Source organism: Engystomops pustulosus, chromosome 10 (genome assembly GCF_040894005.1).
Source record: "Engystomops pustulosus chromosome 10, aEngPut4.maternal, whole genome shotgun sequence".
Taxonomy (NCBI): domain Eukaryota; kingdom Metazoa; phylum Chordata; class Amphibia; order Anura; family Leptodactylidae; genus Engystomops; species Engystomops pustulosus.
Window position 1 is genome coordinate 37,772,467 of NC_092420.1, and position 25,779 is coordinate 37,798,245.

The 25,779-nt window shown below is 40.2% G+C and overlaps 1 protein-coding gene across 3 annotated transcripts in view; it reads right to left on the bottom strand.

The window, feature by feature from the left end:
- Positions 1-1,279: 1,279 nt before the first annotated feature.
- HEBP1 (heme binding protein 1) overlaps positions 1,280-25,779 on the bottom strand; it is a 55,017-nt gene continuing 30,517 nt past the window's right edge. For all 3 annotated transcript variants that reach the window (XM_072126789.1, XM_072126791.1, XM_072126790.1), the window contains exons 2-4: positions 17,340-17,478; positions 17,046-17,226; positions 1,280-1,540 (exon numbers count right to left, since the gene is read on the bottom strand). In XM_072126789.1, coding sequence (XP_071982890.1) covers positions 1,366-1,540; positions 17,046-17,226; positions 17,340-17,478 — 495 coding nt within the window. In that variant the 3' untranslated portion in view covers positions 1,280-1,365. The remainder of the gene's footprint in view (positions 1,541-17,045; positions 17,227-17,339; positions 17,479-25,779) is intronic.

A 25,779-nucleotide genomic window follows, 5' to 3' on the forward strand; every position in this document is an offset into this window, starting at 1 on the left:
ATCAAAACCAAAGCCCAGCCTCTGTGACTACCCCAGGATTTCGTCAGGGTGCAAGAGTAAGTTATAACACACAACTATATTGTAATGCAAAAGCTTAGAAAAAGTAGAAAGGTATATTTGCACTGCAGGTGTTATGGGCTTTTACAATCTGTCTTTAGTCAAAATGAAGTTTCCTTTAAAGGAGCATGACTGCCAAATAGCAGCCTACGGCCACCCCATCGCTTGCCCATCTTTAGGCAGCTGCTTAACCAAGTTAAAAACACAACTTTAAAAAAAGGTAATCAACAAAAAGGAACACAAAGGTTTCATTACAAAAACAAATATTATTTTTATCTGCACCTGTGTCCAGCATTGCCCTCCACCAATAAAATGATGGAGGTTACAAAGTACATTGGTAAAATTGCATGTAGAAGTATTGCTAAATACTTTTAGCGGGTTTGAAAATATTTCTCTTGATGAATTTGTCTGGACTTTAGAAGATTCTTGATATTGATGACCAGAGTGCAGCAGAGCTCAGAACTCATCAAGGTGTATATAAACTAAGCTGTGGTGAAGCAGTATGTGCACTTTACAGTGCACAGAGCCTCCTGCGTCCAGCACCATCAGTACAGCTAAATGGTCAGGAAGTTGGATCAAAAGAAATATTATATTGATGGCCTCTAAGAACTGATCGTCAATTTCAAAATGTCTCCAAAGAACAGATATCCAAATTAATGTTATGTATAAAGGATTATATTTACAAACTATTCATTTCACTAACTGCATCAGAAAATCTATCTCCTTACGTCGTCTCCCCAGCGGTCACTACTCACCTCTCTCTAACTGCACTGATCCACTTCATCAGGCAGGCCTATAACATTCCCTAATCTAAACCAGCTTTCACTCTCATTCATGACCCAGGCATGTCAAGACTAATGTAGACATGTTCTTTATCTGGGAGAAGATGCCGACAGGTAAGTATATTTAGTTTAAATTACTACCATGCCAATGGTATATTTTAAATTTGTGCTTACTTTTTCTTAAATAAATGTTAAATCCTGGGCATAGTCCAAATCTGTCAATCGTCCGACGGCCCGCCCCCGCTTTGCCGAAAAGTCCGCAAAACCAACAAAAATGCGGCCGCAGGACCCTTAGTAAATAAGCCGCTATATCATGAATTTACTCAAATGAAATTAAACTTTAAAAATTAATTAATATATTTACGACTTTTAAATATTTAAAATATTCTAGATTACAACATGATTTTATTAAAATATTATTTAAAAAAGTAGATGAAGCGTTGTTTCTGTGAAATTATTTTTAAATTTATTGGTTCCAGTCTAGTTTTTACTCATTCACCACTTCACAAACAAATATATTACAATTTTAGGTGTTCTTCACAAACCAAACTTCATTTCGCCTCCCATAAGGTTTCATAGGTGGGTCATAGCCACAGCAAATATAGTAGTCTTTATGGTATGATGCTTCTGGTCCAAGACAAGAACGAAGTTTTGCTGCATGTGATACATAGTCTGCTTCTTTAGAAAATCCTCCAAACTGCCTGTTGGTTAAAACCGAGAGAGAAAGGGTCACAAAGTTACACAGCTACAAAATTTATATGGTTGATAAAAGACATATGTCCATCAAGTTCAACCGAGGAAGGAAAGAGATTGGATTAGAAAGGAATGTAAGGGAAATAACTTTTTATTATAACATAACCGTCAATGTAATTTAGATGTAATAAGGCATCTAGACCCTTCTTGAAACTCTCTGCTATTTCTACAGTTATCACAGTAAAATCCTTACAGTAAAAACCTCTGGTGGTTCCATCTTGTTTTATTCCAGATGCACACAGTGCCCCCTTGTCTTTTGATTTGCTTTAACCTGGGACAAATTTTCACCATATTTTTTATATGGACCAGTCATATATTTATATGAATTCCCTCTTTTTGAGCCAAAATAAATATTTTCATTTTAATCCTAATTGTTTACCACATAACTGAGACCCTCCATACCCCGTATCATTTTGTGGCTCTTTGATGCACTCTCTCTAGCTCCAGGGCATCCTTTTTATGCACTGCCACCCAGAACAGGATGGCAAATTCCAGGTGAGGCCAACCCAATGCCTTGTACAGTGGTAATATTACATCCCTGTCAGGGGTGGTCCCGCGGCCCATATCGCAGGCTTACCTGTGCTCATCTGCCCCTGCCTGCACATCACCCGCGCAGCTTATCCGTCCCGGCTCCTGTTTTGGTCCCGTCCGCCGTGTGCACGCGTCCCCGACTCCTAGGCCGCGCGCGCTGGCTTCTCTGAATTTAAAGGGCCAGCGCGCCATTAATTGATTCCACTAAGCCTGCCTCTTCCTGCAAACCCTGCCAGATCTTTGCGCCTCGCACCCTAGAGAAAGCTGTGGTTGATGCCCTGCGCTGTTATTGTGATTTTCCGTTGTGACCCCAGTTCTGTTTCTGATTACGCTCCTCCGGTGCCTGCCCTGACCTATTGCTACGTTCCCGCCTCTGTCTGCCGTTCCTGTACCTTGAAGTAAAAAAAGGAAAAAACAGGAGAAGGAAGCTATTGTGGGGCGCTAATAGGCCAAATCGTATCTACAATAGTGATAAATAGCTGGAAATAATCTGTATTGAAAATCTTTTATTATATATAACAACAAACAGTGATAAAAATAAAAGTCTAGGTAAAGCGTTTCGGTTAGAAAAACCTTCTTCAGCCCAAAATAGACAGATAATACAACCGACAGATAACCTGTATGTAGATAGATAAAAAAAATAAATACTTCCAATAACTGAAATTACATTATATGAATAGTTTGAAAGCAAGGGAGAATAATGCAATATGATGTAAGGAATGAGCATTTTGCATTATTCTCCCTTGCTTTCAAACTATTCATATAATGTAATTTCAGTTATTGTAAGTATCTATTTTTATCTACATACAGGTGATCTGCCGGTTGTATTATCTGCCTATTTTGGTCTGAAGAAGGTTTTTATAACCGAAACACGTTACCTAGACTTTTATTTTTATCACTGTTTGTTGTTTTATATAATAAAAGATTTTCAATACAGATTATTTCCAGCTATTTATCACTATTGTAGATACGATTTGGCCTATTAGCGCCCCACGATAGCTTCCTTCTCCTGTTTTTTTCAGTTTTTTACTCCACTGTCTACACCGGCCTCTATTCGAGGTTCGGGTATTTTGGAGCTGTGGGAGCTGCTTAGAACAAACCATCCATCTACTCCTGCTATTGGCTTCAATTAGCCATACGACCCGGAACCCCTCCCCAGGGTGGGCTCTCACCAACCATTGATCCCAATAGTATTACACAAGGCGCCGTCCTCTCTTGTTGTTTTTTCGTTCTTTTTACATAGTTCCTGTACCTTGATCTTGACTGCCACTGCGGACAAGTCACGTCTGTGGAACGACCTGGTGGTACCACGCCGCGGCAAGTCCAACCTGCTTTGCGGCAGGCTCTGGTGGAAACCGGGTGCCACTTAGACTCCGGTCCCAGGTGTTGGTTTGTGTCATCGTCCGCGGTGATTGAGAGGATCCACTACCTCCAAGCCTGACAATCCCTATCCTGAGAGTCCATACCACTATTGATACCTTACAAGATCTTGCTGGCTTTAGAGGCAGCTGATTGACATTGCTTGCTGTTATTTAAGTTACGATCTACTAGTACGCCCAGGTCCTTCTCAAGAAGTGACTCTCCCAGATTTACTCCCCCAAGGACATATGCTGCATGTGGATTATTGACCCCAGGTGCAGAACCTTATATTTATCCACATTAAACCTCATTTGCAAGTGGATGACCAAACGCTCAGTTAGTCCAAGTCACTCTGCAGCCTATGAACATCCTCCATAGACTGTATTACACTACACAGCTTGGTGTCATCTGTAAAAATAGACACAGTGCTATTAATTCCTACTTCTATTTCATTGTAAATTTTGGTTTCCTTTCTTGTATTTTTTGGGGCTATTCACCGTACCATAAAAATAACATATTATCTTTATTCTATGAATCACTGCGGTTATGGTGATACCTCATTTATATAGTTTTTTTTATATACTTTTACAATTTTACTGAATAAAAAGTAATACAGAGAAAATCTCATTTATTTTCGTATCGCCATCTTTACGGAGATATAACGCTAATATGTTTTGGTTGACAGAGCTGGTTTAGGGCTTATTTTTTGTTTGTTGAGTTGTCCTTTTCAGTTATACCATTTTGGCATACATATCTTTTTTGATCACTTTTTAGAACATTTTTGTGAAGGGATTTCATGAAAAATTTACATTTTGGCGAATTTTTGGGGTTTTGTTTTTACGGCGCTCACCAAGCGAGTCCAATAATGTTACTGAGTTATTACTGAGTACAGATTATTACGGACGTGGCAATACCAAATATGTGGGTTTTTCCGGTGATTTTGTGTTTTTTTTACTTTATTAGATATGTATAGGGAATGTTTGTGTTTAGGGGACTTTAACTTTATTTAATTTATTATTTTGATTAATAAATGTTTATATCAAGTGTTTTTAAAACTTTTTTTCTACTTTAACAGGTTGGCTTGAACAAGCGATCCTCTGATTGCTTGTTCAAGCTCTTCTTCACCTAATACAGAGTAATAGAGATATATTACACTGTATTAGCGGAAGAAGCCGCGTATCCCCAGGGTCTGCCAGTGCCCCGGGGAAGCCAGTGGAGGAGTGGTAAGCGCCGCACGGTGGGGGTGGAGGGCGATTTGGCGCATTGGACCCTTGCACGCTGCGGTGACACGTGACCATGGCATGTAAGGGGTTAATTGTAGGAAACATACAGCTGGCACCCCATACCTTCAGGAGAACGGAACGCACCTCCAGCCATGCAGTATTACTACGTCAAATGTTTGGAAGGGGTTAAAGGGGTGTGTCCATGAAAGAAATTCTGTAAATTTAAATCCCCTAGTGATGTTTACATAATAAAGATAATTTTTACCTTTACAATTTTACTCAGTTTGCGGTTTTAGCTCCCATGATGGTCATTGTAAAATTCCAGGGTGTGGGCAGGGTCTATCTAAGCAGACACTTCATGATCCCTTTGTGCTATCAGATGCTGTGTGCTGACAATGTGCTTAGATCATCAGGGAACAAAATTGATCTGCACTTTTATTTAGCATCTGAACATTCTACTAGTATCTGACACAAAGAAAATGGGAGATGAGACAGATCAGAGAGGATTAGATCCATGAGATGGATATAAAACACAGTGGCACTTTCAGCACTGCTAAATCAAATATAACACACACAGAGTCAGCTCTGCTATATGCCTTTCTCCCCATCCCCTGGATAAAGACTATCTGTCTGTAGCTAGTAGACTAAGTCTTTGCACGCTCCTTAGTTGCCAGAAGTGTCTGTGTCCAAGCTGGTCTTGTAATGCAGGGGGGGGGGGGGGGAGGCAATATGCCTGGTGTACATAAAAGTTGGTGTCTATTTTACATACGTTTTTACTAAGCATTATGCACTAAGCATTACGCATTTTCTGCAACTTTTTTTATGATTTGGAAGGTTGCTTTATTTCAGTGAAGTGTAAAGCTTAAATAGGAACTGTCACCCAAAATTTCGGCACTAGGAGCTGCTTACTAAGGTAAGCAGCTCCTAGTGCTTGAACAAACGCCGCAGTGTTAGAAGGATAGCGTTACCGGAAACCTTCTATCTAACACTGCAGTAGGGTACAATGTAATCGTCGGACCGCTCTCAGAGCTGTCCGACGTATTCATGAGGGGACGGATTGGGCCTATGGAACGAGCGGGGCGGTCCGGGGAAGAGGCAGCACCTCAATGATTACACTGTACCCTGTCGCAGTGTTAGATAGCATTACCGGAGGTTTCCGGTAACGCTATCACTCTAACACTGCGGCGCTTGTTCAAGCCCTAGGAGCTGCTTACTTTAGTAACAGGTGACAGGTCCTCTTTAATCATCCTATGATGCAGTTCTTTTTATTTAACATAAACAATGTTACATAAATTTGAACTGAATATAGAATTAGGTTGCAGTGCACTTCTCTAGTGATTCTGCATCTGCGAAGGGATTATATAACATACTAGCTGTAGCCCCGATGTAGCCCCCCTGCTATTAGCTATAACAAAATGGAATGGGTTAACAAAATATATTATCTATCTATCTCTGGAGGAATGTACAGGAAGAGCTTCACCAATACCAGATATGGATTGGGTGGTAGACAAAATCTGGTATCAAGGTAAAGATAAACAAAAATAATAAAATACATAAAAATGTAAAATATGTAAGATATGTAAAATAATAGTAATAGTAATACTTTTAGTAATGCTTTAGTATTACATCATTGTAACTATTATTGTCCTCTTTTTATTATGATTTGGAAGTTTCCTTTATTTAAGTGAAGTGTAAAGTTTAATCATCATAAACAATGTTAAATAAATTTGAACTGAATCTAGAAACTTGCAGTTATAATGTAGCTCTACAGAATGGTAACTATTATTTTACATACCTTCTGTTTTAGACCCAGAGTTTATTTTAGATGTAATTTTAGCCTTATCAAATTGACCTAATCTTATTGACCTAAAATTAATCTTGAGATTATCCATTAGATTTGGTGGTGTTGCTGATTTTTTATTCTTTTTGTGACACACACACACACACACACACACACGCACACGCATGCACGCACGCACGCACGCACACACGCACACACCATATATATTGTACATTTATATCTCTCTTGCCATGTCTCTCTCCCTTTGTCTGTCTATCCATATAACCTCACATATAAGCTGTCTTAAACTCATTGCCTATAGTAACCAATTAAAACTCAGGGTTTATATTAATGACCTGTGGCAAAATAGAAACTGAGCTTTGATTGGTTGCTAACTGCCACAGCAGCTGGCAGTCAAGGGCTCCTGTAGATGGTGTATTTAGGAAAGCAAGAAAATTTCAGCTCAAAACCTAGTCTATGAGATTCTTTGTAGGATACGAAAACATATGTTCATATCGTACCAGTACAGGACCAAGAATCTTCTACTTAAAGGGGTATTCCCACGAAGACAAGTTTCTTAAATGTACTCAGGATAACAAAATAACACATTCTCTGATTCAGTTTATCAGAAGTGTCAGAGAGCAGAACTGCTCTAGTTGCCCATGGCAAGCAGAGCTCAAGTTTCATTTTCCCATGGCTGTTTATAAAATTATCCAAAGGAATAGAAGTCCCGGCACTCGTTGTCCTTAGATGCAGTTGAATTTTTTTAGCACATCGGAACAGCCACAACACAGTAACAGGTAGCAGCTACCTGGTACTGTGTTGTGGCTGTTCCGATGTGCTAAATAAACTCAACAGCATATAAAGACAACGAGTGTCGGGACTTCAATTTCCTTTGAATTATATTGGCATGTCCTGACCCTGAGCACCGTTGGAGTAACGGAGTGCCGTCTTCTTCACTTGATTTGTTTATAAAATTATAGCTGATCTCTAATTGGTTTCCATGGGCAACTGGAACAGTTTTACATAATTTCTGATAAACCCCATCTCTGTATCTCTATCCATCTTACCTCACACATAAGTGTCTTCTATTAATTGCCTATAATAACCAATCACTGCTCAGAACTCATATTAATGACCTGTGACAGAACAGCAACCAATCACAGCTCAGCTTCCAACTGTCATAGCAGCAGCCAATGGCTTCTGTATATTGTGGGTAATAAGTGGATTTTGGAAAGCACAGGCTTAAAATTTCGGCTCAAAACCTAGTCTATGACGTTCCCTGAGTCACAGACAGCGACTATGCTAAATTTGATTGTATTCTCATATTCCTTGCATTTCTGCAAGGAAAAAGAAGGTCCTTAGACCCAATTTAAAACTTAACTTTTAATGTTCCTTATTGTTATGAACAAATTGTATTTTATATAATATTTATACAGAAAATTCGGTGCTAGCCTATATTAACTTCAGTGCCACTCGAACTGGCAAAGATACTTCTCTAGCTAGACATATACGCCTTAAACATAATGGCGATATGGAACATCTAAGATTCTGGGGAATTGATACCCTGAAAATTGGCCCAAGAAAAGGCAATTTAGATCGCCAACTGATGCAACTAGAGGCCAAATGGATCTATCAACTTAAAAGTCTGAGCCCACATGGACTGAACGGAGGTTTCACCTTCACCCCCTTCATCTAGGACCACCAAATTTTATAACTTCCATCGTACTAAAACCCACAGTGAAACTGCTCCACGAACACTGTAGCAACCTTGTACCAAGTACATTACTTACACACTCGAAAATATCGAAATGTAATATAGGTGTTAGCAACTACTACGTTTATAACTGTACTATTTCTCCTTGAACCCTTAACCTATAGATGTGGACGTTACAATCTTTCTATAAACCCCCATAAAATAACTTATACAATTATATACTTTCATAAACCTTCGCCGAAATATAGACTCCAACTGGAGCTAAAAAGTCTGTTGATTTACATCCACTAAGCTTACAACAGCCCTTCTTTAGGATTAATACATCAATTGCAATTGACAACGAATTGCCAAATCAACAATAGGGACTTACAATTCTACTCACCCATTGGTGAAATTCTAAGTCGGTACACATACATATACTTACCTGTGCCGAAATATTCTAAGTCGGCACGCATGCGTATACTTACTTGTGCTGAGAAACTTTAAGTCGGCATACATGCACATATACATCTGCACAGAAAAACTCTAAGTCGGCACGCATGCGTACATTCACCTGAGCCGATAACTTCTAAGTCGGCGCACATGCTCACATCTATTTACGCCGAAAAAATTACTAGTCGGCACGCATGCGTGGATATACCTTTTTGCCGACGCAACTACATGGAGGGATCGGCACCGAGATCTCTCCAAGTCGGCACGCATGCGCAAGAATCCTCAACCCCTTTGGTAACCATGACAATACGAGTCCCTTAACGATGAGGTAAGAATAAACAACCAATTAGAAACTAAGTATGGTAGGCAAGTGGAACAGCTGACGGATTACGAAATCCTATTGGCAGGCGATTGGGTCCTTCGAACGCACCCACTAATGACGTCACGTCACAAGGTTATATAGGGAATGGAAACACGCCGAACGCGTCAGTTCAGCCCCGATACCCCCTGAGGACGCCATAGATATGGCGAAACATGTCGGGGGGGCTGTATGAACGCCTATACTTTTAAAGAAGTGGTGGAAAGTAGGGGTACAAACACTACCTAGCAGTGTGCCGATCTGCAGCGACACACTGCAACTAGTGATGAAATCAGGAGAGAATCTATAGGAACTACGATCTATTAGAGCAGCCTAGCAATAGCGGCGACCTCATCACCTACATGATAAGAGAGCAGATCATTTTCTAGTTCAAGAGAGTCTCCAAGGAGCCTTTCATTTAAAAGAACTTGCTACCTTTTTTGAAGGGATACATATACCATACCACCTGGGCTACACACACCAGGGCGCATATACAAACCTACTCTGAATAGTATCCAAAATTCCTATCTCCTAATTACAGCAGAATCCAGTACCCACCCCCACCACGACACGATTTTAACTCACGTTAATATAGGCTAGCACCGAATTTTCTGTATAAATATTATATAAAATACAATTTGTTCATAACAATAAGGAACATTAAAAGTTAAGTTTTAAATTGGGTCTAAGGACCTTCTTTTTCCTTGCAGAAATGCAAGGAATATGAGAATAGATTTTGAATATAGGTCCCGACCACAATAACTAAAAATATCTCCAGATCTTATCTCTTCCCTTCAGAGATTGTCATAGATTTAGAATTGGGTAAACCCCCCCAAAGAGGAGATCTGATTACGTTTGAAGTTATAATTTTTTGGTTTGACTATCTAAAACTAAATGGCGAGCTTTCTCTCACAAAAAGTTGAATTTAATCCTATCACGATAGGGGCATCCCAAGTTTTCTCTAGGGAATCTCTCCCCATCAGTCAATCTAACATACAAGTTGCATTCAAAGAACTCACAAAAACTTACAAACAGTACATACGCTCCAATTGGGAGCTATTAAGCTTGGAAACATACCTACAGCAAAAGATAGTTTATAGAGGGCTACGTATCAACCTTTTCCCCAACGCACATCAAGAGGACAACAATTTTATTAAAGGTTGGCAACAAATCCTCACGGAGAGCTCCCTACGGCTTATGAGCTATTTATGTGAATACGAAAAGAGCTTCATGCAAAAAACCGGAGAACAACTAGAAAAGAAAATTAGGGATATACAAATCTTTAGAACACATACAGAATTTAAAAACTGGGAAGATAAGTTACAAAAGCATATCAATACTCTCACAAGCGAAATAAAAGAAAGAAAACACAGAAAATACATCCGCGATAAAAACGACTTCGAGACAGGTCAAATTTATACACGTAGACAACAACATCAGTCATACACGAAATCAAATAACGTCTCACAAAACACAGAGGTATCCGAAACAGAAACCTCTGGTACGGATGACACTGCCTCCGTATCTTCATTGAGGGGAGGCACCAAACGAAAAGGCAGAAATAGAAATAACCAACAATCAAAAAGAACGCCTCAGAACAGACATACACCAAGATGGCAATCAGAAAATCCCTCAATTTACAGAAATTACTCATCGCAGCCACAATCTTTTGTTACTTCCCAAACAAGTGTAAATATCCCCAGGCCGGGCGTTACTCAATCCCAAACGACCTCACTCTTGTGTCCACCAGCGATAAACACGGAGAGCCAAACACAAATTATGCCAAATATTACAGCCACGGGTACCCTACTCCCGTTAGTTGTAGCAGAGAGTACAATCGCACCACCAAGGACTCCTTTTTTAGGAGGAGGGACACAGTACCCAATCCCGAAAGAAAGAAACAAGTGGGGTTTCAACGTGAACTAGAGCAAGACAACACGGACATCTTTACATTAAATGATGAAGATAAACTTGTTATCAACTTATCTTCACATACCCTAACTTTAGAACAACTAAAGGTTTTGAGGAGAGGTCTATCCTTTACACCAATCCCACATTTTAACAAGTTTCTTTGGATTAAAGACATCAACCTCTTTGCCCGTAAGCTGGCGTTACATAAAAATTATATCACATTAGACAAAGATCAAGAAAATATAGAGAAGAATGATAACATAGTCCTCAATACCTTACAACAATTAGAAGAAGAAAACATCGTAACCCCCGAGTCAATTCAACCACCACTTACCAACCACTTACCAACTTAAAACCAATACCCAAACATCCAAACTTTTGTGGATACAGCCACCCAAATGCTGGAAGATTTACATCTATCCAAAACAGGAGCTACATCAAATTTGAATAAAGCCGAACAAAAAGCTTTGGATGAGCTGAGGGCTCTAGACCAAGTAATAATAAAACCCTCTGATAAGGGTGGCAATACAGTACTTATGAATCGTGTGGACTATATCCTAATGGCAAAAAAGATACTAAATGATCGAGAAACTTATGAAATCCTTCAATATGACCCAACCTCTAAAAACCTAACTGAGCTGACTTTAATACTGGAAGAAGCGAAAGAACATCAACTAATTACCCCAGATGAATATAAATACATGCTAAATCTCAAACCAACAGTGGCTACCTTTTATGCTCTCCCCAAAATTCACAAGGCAGTAAGACCAGTCCCGGGGAGACCAATCGTCTCTGGCAACGAAAACCTCACTCAGGGTATAAGTATCTATGTTGACAAAATATTACAACCATTTGTTTGGTCCCTACCATCATTTCTCAAAGATACGAAGGATCTGATAACCAAATTACACGACATCACAGTCACCTCAGAGACTCACATAGCCAGTTTGGATGTAGAGACACTGTACAGCAGTATTCAGCACGAATTGGGCTTGAAAGCAGTTCAATTCTATTTGAACACAAAAAGCATACAGTTTCAACAGCACAATCAATACACCATTTCACTTCTCACTTTCTTACTGACTCACAACTATTTTCTCTTTGGCGGTACCCTTTACCATCAATTGAAGGGTACCGCCATGGGCACCACCTGCGCACCAACGTATGCTAACCTTTTTCTTGGATGGTGGGAGGACCAGCACGTCTTCATAGAAGAATTTACCCCCTATACCAAACACATACTATTCTGGGGAAGGTATATAGATGACGTGCTGGTCCTCTGGGAGGGAGATATCCCCACCTTCCAAGAATTCGTTCACAAGCTAAATCAAAACACCATTGCCATGAGGTTCACCTCAGAAATCAACAAAAATAGCATTAATTTTTTGGATCTCACAATCAGCAAAGATCACACAGGTCACTTACACACAACAATATACCGGAAGGAAACTGCCACAAATAATCTTTTAAACTGGGAGAGCTGGCATCCACACTCTCTAAAAAGTGGTATACCGGTGGGCCAATATCTCAGAGCAAGGCGTAATTGCTCCAGAGAAGGAGATTTTGAAAGAGAATGCTCCAATCTCTATTCCAGATTTAGAGAAAGGGGCTATCCAAAAAAAACATTACACAAAGCCTATCACAGAGCCAAAACTACAAAAAGAGAGGACCTCCTTGTAAATAGACATAAAAAGACTGATACACATCTGGTTAGATGCATTGGAACATATGATGTCCACTCACAAGAAGTCTTGGGGGTCCTAAAAACGCTATGGCCCATCCTCAGCAATGACAAAGAATTAAAAAACATCCTACCATCCTTCCCGACCATCACATATCGGAGGGGAAAGAATTTAAGAGACCTATTAGTACACAGTCATCTCTCAGATAAAGTATCTAAAGGCAGCGACTGGCTACAACATTCATTAAAAGGATCCTACTCGTGTGGAACTTGCTCCTTCTGTAAATATATGGCAAAAACCAAAACTTTTATAAATCCACCAGATCAAAAAACATATGAAATCCGCTAATTCATTAACTGTAAAACCACCAACGTGGTTTATGTCGCCAAATGCAACTGCCCGAAATTGTACGTAGGGAAGACAACCCAAGAATTGAGAAGAAGAATATCCTCACACCTCAGTGCCACTCGAACTGGCAAAGATACTTCTCTAGCTAGACATATACGCCTTAAACATAATGGCGATATGGAACATCTAAGATTCTTGGGAATTGATACCCTGAAAATTGGCCCAAGAAAAGGCAATTTAGATCGCCAACTGATGCAACTAGAGGCCAAATGGATCTATCAACTTAAAAGTCTGAGCCCACATGGACTGAACGAAGGTTTCACCTTCACCCCCTTCATCTAGGACCACCAAATTTTATAACTTCCATCGTACTAAAACCCACAGTGAAACTGCTCCACGAACACTGTAGCAACCTTGTACCAAGTACATTACTTACACACTCGAAAATATCGAAATGTAATATAGGTGTTAGCAACTACTACGTTTATAACTGTACTATTTCTCCTTGAACCCTTAACCTATAGATGTGGACGTTACAATCTTTCTATAAACCCCCATAAAATAACTTATACAATTATATACTTTCATAAACCTTCGCCGAAATATAGACTCCAACTGGAGCTAAAAAGTCTGTTGATTTACATCCACTAAGCTTACAACAGCCCTTCTTTAGGATTAATACATCAATTGCAATTGACAACGAATTGCCAAATCAACAATAGGGACTTACAATTCTACTCACCCATTGGTGAAATTCTAAGTCGGTACACATACATATACTTACCTGTGCCGAAATATTCTAAGTCGGCACGCATGCGTATACTTACTTGTGCTGAGAAACTTTAAGTCGGCATACATGCACATATACATCTGCACAGAAAAACTCTAAGTCGGCACGCATGCGTACATTCACCTGAGCCGATAACTTCTAAGTCGGCGCACATGCTCACATCTATTTACGCCGAAAAAATTACAAGTCGGCACGCATGCGTGGATATACCTTTTTGCCGACGCAACTACATGGAGGGATCGGCACCGAGATCTCTCCAAGTAGGCACGCATGCGCAAGAATCCTCAACCCCTTTGGTAACCATGACAATACGAGTCCCTTAACGATGAGGTAAGAATAAACAACCAATTAGAAACTAAGTATGGTAGGCAAGTGGAACAGCTGACGGATTACGAAATCCTATTGGCAGGCGATTGGGTCCTTCGAACGCACCCACTAATGACGTCACGTCACAAGGTTATATGGGGAATGGAAACACGCCGAACGCGTCAGTTCAGCCCCGATACCCCCTGAGGACGCCATAGACATGGCGAAACATGTCGGGGGGGCTGTATGAACACCTATACTTTTAAAGAAGTGGTGGAAAGTAGGGGTACAAACACTACCTAGCAGTGTGCCGATCTGCAGCGACACACTGCAACTAGTGATGAAATCAGGAGAGAATCTATAGGAACTACGATCTATTAGAGCAGCCTAGCAATAGCGGCGACCTCATCACCCACATGATAAGAGAGCAGATCATTTTCTAGTTCAAGAGAGTCTCCAAGGAGCCTTTCATTTAAAAGAACTTGCTACCTTTTTTGAAGGGATACATATACCATACCACCTGGGCTACACACACCAGGGCGCATATACAAATCTACTCTGAATAGTATCCAAAATTCCTATCTCCTAATTACAGCAGAATCCAGTACCCACCCCCACCACGACACGATTTTAACTCACGTTAATATAGGCTAGCACCGAATTTTCTGTATAAATATTATATAAAATACAATTTGTTCATAACAATAAGGAACATTAAAAGTTAAGTTTTAAATTGGGTCTAAGGACCTTCTTTTTCCTTGCAGAAATGCAAGGAATATGAGAATAGATTTTGAATATAGGTCCCGACCACAATAACTAAAAATATCTCCAGATCTTATCTCTTCCCTTCAGAGATTGTCATAAATTTGATTGTAAACACGATGGTACAGATTACTTTAGTGGACATACATACACACATACATACATACACACATACATACACTCAGCTTTATATATTAGATTAGCTGTTCCGGTGTTGCCCGTAACAGTAAATAACTGCTCTTAGCTGCAACAAAATAGAATAGGTTAAAAAAATAGTTTGTTTATCTATATACTGTGTCAGACTGTCACTGACCGTCACTTTTTTTTAATAAACTTTTATGACACTCTCATTTCAGCAACTGTCTGTCTCTGCCTATCTCATTCCAGTGACTGTTTTGTCAGTCTCATTCCTGCGACTGTCTCTCTCTGACACTTTCATTTCAGCGACTGTCTCTGTCACTCTCATTTCAGCAACTGTCTATGTCTCTGATACACTAATTCCAGCGACTGTCTCTGTCTCTGACAGTCTCATTGCAGCGACTGTCTCTGTCTCTGACACACGCATTCCAGTGACTGTCTCTGTTACTGACTGTCACTTTGTCTTTTGGGAGATATATCAGAATTGTCTGAGCAGAACTGCTCTAGTTGCCCATGGCAACCAATCAGCTCAAGTTTCATTTTCCCACAGATGTTTATAAAATTACAGCTCATCTCTGATTGGTTTCCAATGTCAGTTTTAGCACAGACATTTCTGATAAATCTCCCCCTATCTCTGTATCCCTATCCAGCTTACTTCATACATAAGCGTCTTATACTCATTGCCTATAGTAACCAAGCTCAGAGCTCATATTAATGACCTGTGGCAGAACAGCAACCAATTACAGCTCAGCTTCCAACTGCCACAGCAGCAGCCAATGGCTTCTGTATATGGTAGGTAATAAGTGGATTTTGCAAAGTGCGTAGTGAAAATTTTGGCTCAAAACCTAGTCTTTAAAGGAAACCTACCATTTAGAATGGCAGGGGTAAGTTGTAAGTACCAAGCACTAGCTCAGGGTGAGCTGGTGCCGGTACTTACTTTCGTTAGTGTTATAAACCGCGGTATCGCGGTTTTAACACTTTTTAAACTTTAGAGCAGAAGAGGCTTCGGCACTGCGTGTGCACGATCGTGCGCGCGCCTACATAGAAAATAGCGGAGACGTTGCGCGCGCACGGTTGCGCGCAGCGCCGAAGCCCCTTCTGCTCTAAAGTTTAAAAAGTGTTAAAACCGCGATACCGCGGTTTATAACACTAACGAAAGTAAGTACCGGCACCAGCTCACCCTGAGCTGGTGCTCGGTACTTACAGCTTACCCCTGCCATTCTAAATGGTAGGTTTCCTTTAAGGTTCCCTGAGTAACAGGCACGACTGTGCTAAATTTGGAGATTGTAAACGCAACAGTAGAGATTCCTTTAGCGAACATACATACATACATACACACACACTCAGCTTTATACATTAGATCAGGGGTTATTTAGATATTTAGATGGACTCTCCACCCCTTTGCACGCAGGATATATATAGAGGCGCTGGCCTCCTGATAAATCCAGGCAGGAGGTTGCACAGATGACTGTGCCAATTGTTTACTCTATGCCAGGCCCTGCCTAGAGTAGAGTTGCATCGCATAATGTGCCAGAAAACTTAAGTGGTGTACAAACCCTGATAAATAGCCACCATTGGGGGCAAGATGGAGCTGCATACTAAATACTGTTCAAAAACATTTGCAGATAGAGGCAGTCCCCTACTTAAGAACACTCGACTTACATACGACCCCTAGTTACAAACGGACCACTGGATATTGGTAATTTATTGTACTTTAGTCCTAGGCTAAAATCATCAGCTGTAACAGTTATAAAATCTGTCTGTAATGAAGCTTTATTATTAATCCTGGTTCTTATGACAACCCAACATTTTTAAAATCCAATTGTCACAGAGACCAAAAAAGTGCTGGCTGGGATTACAATGATAAAATATACAGTTCCGACTTACATACAAATTCAACTTAAGAACAAACCTACAGACCCTATCTTGTATGTAACCCGGGGACTACCCGTACATGAAAACAGCTTAAAACAGCATAGAATATCTTACATAATGGCAAGTTTAGTTCATATTTGAAAGCTGTACCTTATACCAATTGTTGGACAGAAATACATTGATTATTGAGCATTTTTAAAGTCTGATGCATCAAGTTTTATATGTATTGTCATTTTCTTACATTGCATAGATAGTCAGTGCTCCCCTCTCTTCAATTTGGATGCTTTCATCTGTAGGAAGTGGGGGATCAGCCTGAAACTGCTTTGGAACTCGAAGTATGACCTTAACTTTTGGTTGGAGAGACTCTTCCTCTGTAGGATAGCTAATCATTGATACAGGTGATGTCATTCCCATTCCTGCACCTTTAATGGAAAAAAATGGCAATCACATTTGTCTGTATTTATATTTCTATCCAAAAAAATAAATGGTTAAAAGAATGTGACAATATAAAATCCTGACTAAACTTTAAACCTACCTTTATTATTAGAGCCTCCAACATATTTTAAGAGTTTTAGAACACATTCTTTCGATGCTTCATCAAATGGCTTGTCAGATACTTCTACTGAGGCAAACTTTCCACCATCATATGATCTCTCTTCAAATGTCATTCCATCCTGAAAGTTCATAAATTTAAGATTAGGTATAGTACTGTATTTTATAGCCTATAATACAAGGTAATACATATTGTTATGGAAACTATGCTATTACTGAAGATTACTTAATGGCATAACAAAGAAGCTGAACTTGAACAATAATATTTGGGGTTATTGCCAGAGAAATCCGGGGTATTCAGGGAAAGTCTTCTCAGTAGATCCCAGGAAGAAAAAAGGAACTTACAAGGAGCAAAACCAAGTGGTCAAAAAAGCTAGAATAGCTATGATGGTTAATCCATTTTAATGTTGAACTTAAAAGGTACATGTAGAATAAATAATCAAAATCTGGACAACGCGTTTCACGCCTATCACTGAGCGCTTCGCCCTTGACCTGACAAAGCACCCAGTGATAGGCGCAACATTTGTTGACCAGATGCTACCATTTAGCCATTATTCACCAGGAACTGCTGTATTCTAGTGTCAACCATCCAGTTACTGGATGACGCAGCGCCATTACAGACGAGACCATCTACTCCTTGTGCATCATTTGTATCCTGGGTGAGCGGACCAAAAAATCTCGTGGCAAGCAGCGTTTCTCGACCTCCAAATACCAAAGAGAAACTTGGTTCTCTGATACGCCTAGACCCTTCACTATATGTAGTAAAATAACACTTGAGTCTCTTTGTGCTTTCTCTTTTCTCCTTTTTCTGTGGTCCATCCCACCCTGCACGAGTGGAAAGCCTCCCTCGAGAGGACACACTCGTATCCAGTACTTTTCCATCCTTACTTTTGAAAGAACCAACAGAAGAGCATCTGAGAAACATCACAAAAGTCTTTGCCAACCATTCATTGACACAACATTTTAAAGAAAAACGTAATTACATTCCAGTGAACCTTAAAGGGGTATTCCCATTTCAGCAAGTGAATCTTATTGTTTGTATTATAAAAAGTTATACAATTCTCCAATATACTTTCTGTATCAATTCCTCAGGGTTTTCTAGATCTCTGCTTGCTGTTCATCCATAGAAAGCTTCACAGTTTACTATCAATAGACAGAAATCTGTCCATGGTCACACAGGTGCATGGCTCGTTATAACACACAGCTCTTCTTACGCTCTGTGATATTGTGCACTTGTGTGACCACGATTTCTGTACACTAATAGATACAGAAAGTATATTGGAAAATTGTATAACTTTTTATAATACAAACAATAACATTCACTTGCTTAAAGAGGAATACCCCTTTTAGTTCTGTGCTGTACAATCAATCAAGAAAGATTAATGAGGGGCTAACTATATAAACAAGATGTCCAGAACAGAATCCAAAAAAACCTTGTGCAATACCAATGTAGCCAGACTCTATAGATGTAAGGAGATTACTCACAGCCGCTGAATGACTACTTGACAAGTTGACATGCCACAGGAGGAGTAACAGCGGAAACATCCCACAGCAGAGAGAAGACCACATTTCGCTGAGATGGAGACTCTGAGGTAGCCACCCATTGAATCCCTGGGTCAGGCATCACTCCTACCGAAGACAATCTCCAGGTGTGAGTACTACTTTTAACAACAACAGCAACATACCCTGTGAGTATAATATCCAGTAATGTCAGCGACATCCATGCTGATAAACTTCATATCTGAGTAAAGCATATACGGCGTGGAACACATGTGTTCCCCAATTGCCATCTATGGGGATACAAATTTCCAGCCACATATACATCCCCACAGGCGGCCGTGTGAATGAGGCCTTACAACACAATGGGGCACATTTACTAAGGGTCCGCGGACGGCGATTCTGTTGGGTTTCCTGAATATTTCCATTTTGCGCTGAATTGCCCCAGGGTTTTTGGCGCACGCGATCGGATATTGGCGCATTGGCGCCGGCTTGCATGCGACACAAATTGGGGGGTCGTGCCATCGGACAACCTGACTGATTCGGACAAACCGCGGAATTTAAAAACGAAATTGCGTCGCAAGATCAAGCACTTACATGCACCAGGAAGAAGAAGGTGAACTCCGGCGGACCTCAGCGGGGAAAGCAACACATGAAGGAAATTGGACGCACGACCTTAGTGAATCGCGGCAGCTCCAAATCCTCGTCAGACATCGCACAGTGGGAATCGCAACAGGACCAGGTAAGTAAATCTGCCCCATTCTCTTTAAAGACATTTAAAAAAAATTTTGGACTGCAACCGATTACTTCTAAAGAACTATGAATTATACGTAATGCAAAAAGGTGACATTTTTAGACCTCCATAAATATTAACACTTGGGAATAGGGCCTTACTCTTATGCTATTCCTTTGGTCCCCTTGCATTCAAATATTTTTAAAGGATTTGTTTTTAATATTTGCAAATCAATTTGTTTGGTTATTTTACTTGTTATTTATTTTAATTGACAATATATTTCATTTGCAGACAATGTAGATATGTATCAATACAGGACTTAAAATCCAAGAGGATTAATTCATATTGTTAAAAAATGTGATTGTGTGAAAAAGAAAAAGTATAGCACGTCTGTTGATGCGTTTCGAACTTATAGTTCTTATTCATAACAGTGTGCTGTCTAATGAGTTGCAGGGCGTTTTAAACTAGGAAGCACCCAGGAAGACAAACGGAAGGGGAGGGAAGATAAACAAAAGTGCAGGTATGGAGCTGCAAAGTAACAGCTATGAAAAAACTATCATAATATTGTTTCTAGGGTCCCAAACATATATATATAACATTATAAATAGATTTGTTTTTAATATTAGTAGAAGTCAAATATTTCTGACCTGATATATTATTATTTTTGTGTCCGGTTCTGATGCTTATTTCTGTATGGAGACCAGTTTTGGTTCTGTATTTATGTATGGTGCCCAGTGATGAATTTTTGAACAGAGCTAGGTTGTAGTGCTGTTTTTATGTATAGAGCATGAGTCTGGTGCTGTATTTCTGGAGCTTGTTTCTGGTGCTTCTTTTTGGTGTGCAGTTCTGGTTCTGAATTTCTGTTTGGAGTATGGTTTGCTGCTATATTTATGTACCAAGCAAGGTTCTGATGCTGTATTCTTCTACATAGCTTGGTTCTGATGCAGTTTTCCTACATGAAGACCCATTCTGATGCTCTAATATCAGTACAGAGCGTGGTTCTAGAAATGTATTTCAGTATGCAGCCTGGCTCTCATATTGTATTTCTGTACTGAACTTGGTTCTGGTGCTATGTTTATACATGGTACTAGATTTTAGAGCTGTATTTCGGTACTGATCTAGGTTTTGGTGCTAAATTTTGTGTATGGATTTAGGTTCTGGTGCTGTATTTCTGTATGGCCCTAGGTTCTCGTAATATATTTCTGTAAGATATTTTTGAAACTTATTTCTGTATGGAACCCAGTTTAAGTCCATTTGAATTTATAATAGAGAAGTTTCACATTCCCCCCATCAGAATTCCTAACATATTTGAAATTGAAATCCTCTTTAAGGACTATTAGGAGCTTTATTTCAGAAAATAAAGAGGTAAATCGATCTACCTTTTTTAGATTTCTAAAATAAAAAATTAAGTTTACAGGGGGGATTTCTATTCAGAGCTTCTGGACTCCCCTGGTAAAGGGAAACTTGGTTATATGATCAAATGGGAAGAAGATCTTGGGAGGTCCTTCTCTTTAGTAGAGTGGCTTAATGCCACCAGGATTGACAATAAAAATATTGCCTGTACTAATTATAATGAGATTTTATTTAAGTTACATACAAGATGGTACAACCCCCCTGCGCGGCTCTGATCAGTGTTGGAAACGGTGTGGACATAAAGCAAGCCTACTTCATATACTTTGGCAGTGTCCCAAGCGAAATCCGTATTGGCTGGGTGTTGCCAAAATTATAGAACTAGTAATTAAAAAGCCCTTTACATTATCTCCAGAGTTGGCAATACTAAATATTATGACAAGAAATTCGACAAAAAAATATGTGAATATAGTTGGGTAATCAATAAAAAACTGACTGCTGCCAAATTTACATTGATTAGAAAATGGAAGGCGGAAGTTACCCCAACTATAGATGAGGTTATATCTCTAGTTAATTCTACATGGAGAACGGAACAAAGTCTATGGGAACAAGATATTATAAATATAAAGAATCTAGACGACCTGTGGAACCCCTGGCCAGGTTATGAAAAGATTATTATGTAATTACTTAGTGGTAATAGAATATCTGTCAACTTCTATTTTTTCTTCCTTTCTTCTCTCTGTCCTTTTTACTTTTCTCTCCTCATCTTTTTTTTGTTTTTTATATTCTCTTCATCTACTACTCTCTAGGGGAATTGAACACAGAAGGTAGATTATATAGTACACCATAATGGAAAGCAACTGGTGCTTTTCCTTTTTATTGTAGATTGGTAATGATGTATTGTGTATATTGGTAATTTTGTTTTGTATAAAAACAAACAAAAAAAAAAGGAACCCAGTTTTGGCTCTATATTTGTAGAGAGCCTGGTTATGATGCTGTAAAATCATTACTGAGCATAGTTTTTAAAATGTTTTCCTATATAAGCCAGCCTCCTTCTGATGCAGTATTCACTTTCTGAGCTTGGTTCTGGTGCTTTATTTCTGTATGGAGCCTGGTGATTAGTGATAAGCAAACCAGGAACCAGAGACAGAACAAACAGACATCATTAATTGGTATCTGGGTCCATGTTCAGGAAAAAGTGTCACCAATCAAGCAGCTACCACCCCCTCAGCAGCCAAAGTCATGTCTGCTGTAGGCACGTCTGTAATTGGTTGGGCTGGACATGTTACTCTGCAGGATAGGAGCAGGGTCACATGGCCAGACTCATTTACACACAGGAGAAAGCCAGGTAGAGCTTGCTACTCATCATAGGATCAGTCATATGTTGTAACACAACAGCAATTGGCCCTGGCCAGGGCTCCTATTATTAGGGACAGATGGAAATCTGAAATAATTGCTATTATAAGATACAGAAGGTAGAGGAAAAAAGGGGAAAACAACACCGGACGGCGCCTCGGGTGATATCGTCAGGAATCGGTAAATAGATGCAATACTTAGGGGTGCTCACCTTAGTTCTTCTTGGTATCAAGGCACATAATATAATGAAGGATAAAGGTCCAAGTCCACAAAAAAGTTAGGTCCCCCAGTCCAGACTGTTGACGTCCTTAGGCGTAGGTAAAGTGGTAGGGTAGGCTACTATACTGAGCAGCTCACTCAACTCCAAATAACCCGGACTCCCAGAGGGGCCGGTAAAACAATGAGGAAGAAAAGTAACAGAGGAGTACACGAGGAGCGCTTGTAGTGCCAATACCCAAAAAGATCCACAATCCAAATGCAGTAGTAATCTTAAAAATAGCAATCTTTTAATGCTTTTTAAGCTACAAATAGAATACAATTAAAATGTCCAATATAACGCGTTTCGGGTTCAAGACCCTTTTTCAAATAACGGACCAAGCAGTAATATATAAATACAATACAATACAAGTGTATTATAAATAGTACAACTTACATGTAGGCAGGTGTATTACCTCTCTGCTAAACGCGCGCATCCACAGCGTTTCGGAAGAGCCGCGAGTGCCGGAGGGGTCATGCGCATGCGCAGTGGCTCCAGTGGTGTCACGCGCATGCGCAGAAGGCACATTAATGCGTTATAGCCCCAGGGGGCCGAAAGTAGAAAGCGCATGCGTGAAGGGCAATTACGATGGATGGTAATAGATCCTAAGGGATATAGTAATAGTATCTAAGGCCGGCGTTGTAAGTCATTAAAGCCAACATAATACAATACAAGCGCTGTTATATGATCCATAGGCACAACCACACAGTGTGCCGTAACGATAATAAAATTAATGGGAAATTGAACATTGGAAGTTAGAAATAGTAAAATTGGAAATCTTATATATTTATATTTCCAATTTTACTATTTCTAATTTCCAATGTTCAATTTTCCATTAATTTTATTATCGTTACGGCACACTGTGAGGTTGTGCCTATGGATCATATAACAGCGCTTGTATTGTATTATGTTGGCTTTAATGACTTACAACGCCGGCCTTACATACTATTACTATATCCCTTAGGATCTATTACCATCCATCCTAAATTACCCATCACGCATGCGCTTTCCACTTTCGCCCCCCCCCGGGGCTATAACGCATGCGCGAGACGGCACCAGCATTAATGTGCTTCTGCGCATGACACCACTGGAGCCACTGCGCATGCGCATGACCCCTCCGGCTCTCCGAAACGCTGTGGATGCGCGCGTTTAGCGGAGAGGTAATACACCTGCCTACATGTAAGTTGTACTATTTATAAGACACTTGTATTGTATTGTATTTATAAATTACTGCTTGGTCCGTTATTTGAAAAAGGGTCTTGAACCCGAAACGCGTTATATTGGACATTTTAATTGTATTCTATTTGTAGCTTAAAAAGCATTAAAAGATTGCTATTTTTAAGATTACTACTGCATTGGGATTGTGGATCTTTTGGGGTATTGGCACTACAAGCGCTCCTCGTGTACTCCTCTTTTACTTTTCTTCTACATTGCTATTATAAGAGATATGCTAACTGCTTACACAGGATTCTACAACAATACTTGTGCAACATACCCCGCCTTTTCTTGGGGCCTGGAGGCAACTGGAGTGGCTAGCTATTGTGGACTAGGGCACGCTGTTATAACAGTGCTTGGTATGGTGACTGGAGGGCTGACCTACGGCCTGGCAGGTCTCTTGCAGGTGGTGTGTGCAAGAAACATGGAGGAAGAGGCTGATGTACTGGTTTCTCCCTGGGGCAACCCCTGGGTGTCTGTAGGTTGAGTCCCTGTGTGATGGATGGGGAAGCCTGTGGTGGTAAACAGCCATATCCAGGGATCAGATGGAGGCAACGTTGTGCAAATCAACTTACAGTTCTTAAATGAACAGCAGACAACGGCCAAACAATAACAGCAGTAGATTCCGGTAGCTGGTGAGCTGGTGGGAGGTAGTTGGTCCGCAGGAAGGTTACACTCAGCCTGGTTGAGGATGTAGGCTGGGTTGATTTATGGAGAACTGTGTCCAATAGTGGAAGCTGCAGTTCTGGGCTTCAGTCTCCTAACTCGCCCTCAGCTATCAGGCAGCGGCCTGAGATGCGTCTCCTTCCTGGTAGTGGGTCTGGACAGCAGCTCTGGAGGGAGCTGCACACTGGACCTGCTTCACTTTCTACTGACTGAATTCCAAGATCCTGTGCTCTCCCCCAGCAGAGGTTTTTTATACTCCCCTGGTAGAACTCCTCCAACCAGCTTCCATCCATTATCATTGGATTATGTAAAAACAGCATTAACTGTTGCCTACAGCTGCAATTACACCATGTCTAGATTCCAGAACCTTCTAAGAGAGGTGACCAATCTCTCTAACAGCTCCTAACCTAGAGAGGGCGCTATTCTCAACTTCTCACCTGCCTACACATTGGAAGGGGTGTTGCACTTGCAAAGACCAGACCATATCTTGAAGATCCTCTCTCTGTCTAGTATTCAGCCACAGAAAAATCATTAATCATCATCATGCATAAATTATACTTTGTTTGCAAAGTTAGTTAGAGAATATTGTGTTTTTCTACCTAGTTCAGAAAAGTGTGGTCAGTGAGAATAGCACACACAAAAACCTAGTGCAGAAGTCCTATTTTCAGAGAAAATTGCCCTTTTCTACATGAATCATAAGTCTTGTCAGAGAATATTGGGGCATATTTACTAAAAAGTGAAAACTACACTGGGTGCAGTTTGCCTGTTTATAGTGCATTGGGTGAAGGATTCATGAATCTGGCACCCTCTGCACTGCTCCGACAGAGTTTGCATGTAAAATGTGGCACACGGTCTGACTGAGCACTGAAATGTCCATTTCTGTGCAGAATTTTGTGTAGCATTGGGTATAGTGCAACATGCACCACAAAGGGGCACATTTACTAAGGGATTTGCACAGATTTGAGATGCACTTTAGTCTCAGACACTTCTTAAATAACTGTGCAAGCAGTTTACACTAGAAAGAGCATGAAAAGTCCAACAGAAAACTGGCACACGGGCCTTAGTAAATTTGCCCCATTGTGTCTTTCTACCTGGTTAAGAAAAGTGTGGTCAGTGACAGTAGCAAACACAAAACCCTAGTGCAGAAGTCCTGTTTTCAGAAAAAAATGCATTTTTCTATGTGGTTCATAAGTCTTGTTGTCAGAGAATATTGGGGCACATTTACTAAGAATAGTGCAAACTGCGCTAAATGCATAATGTATGTATAATGCAGGGTGCATCTGTGGAAACATCAAAGGCTCCTCCAGCTGCTTCAGTTGTCCAAGTCTCTTCTAACACCTCCCTAGTCAC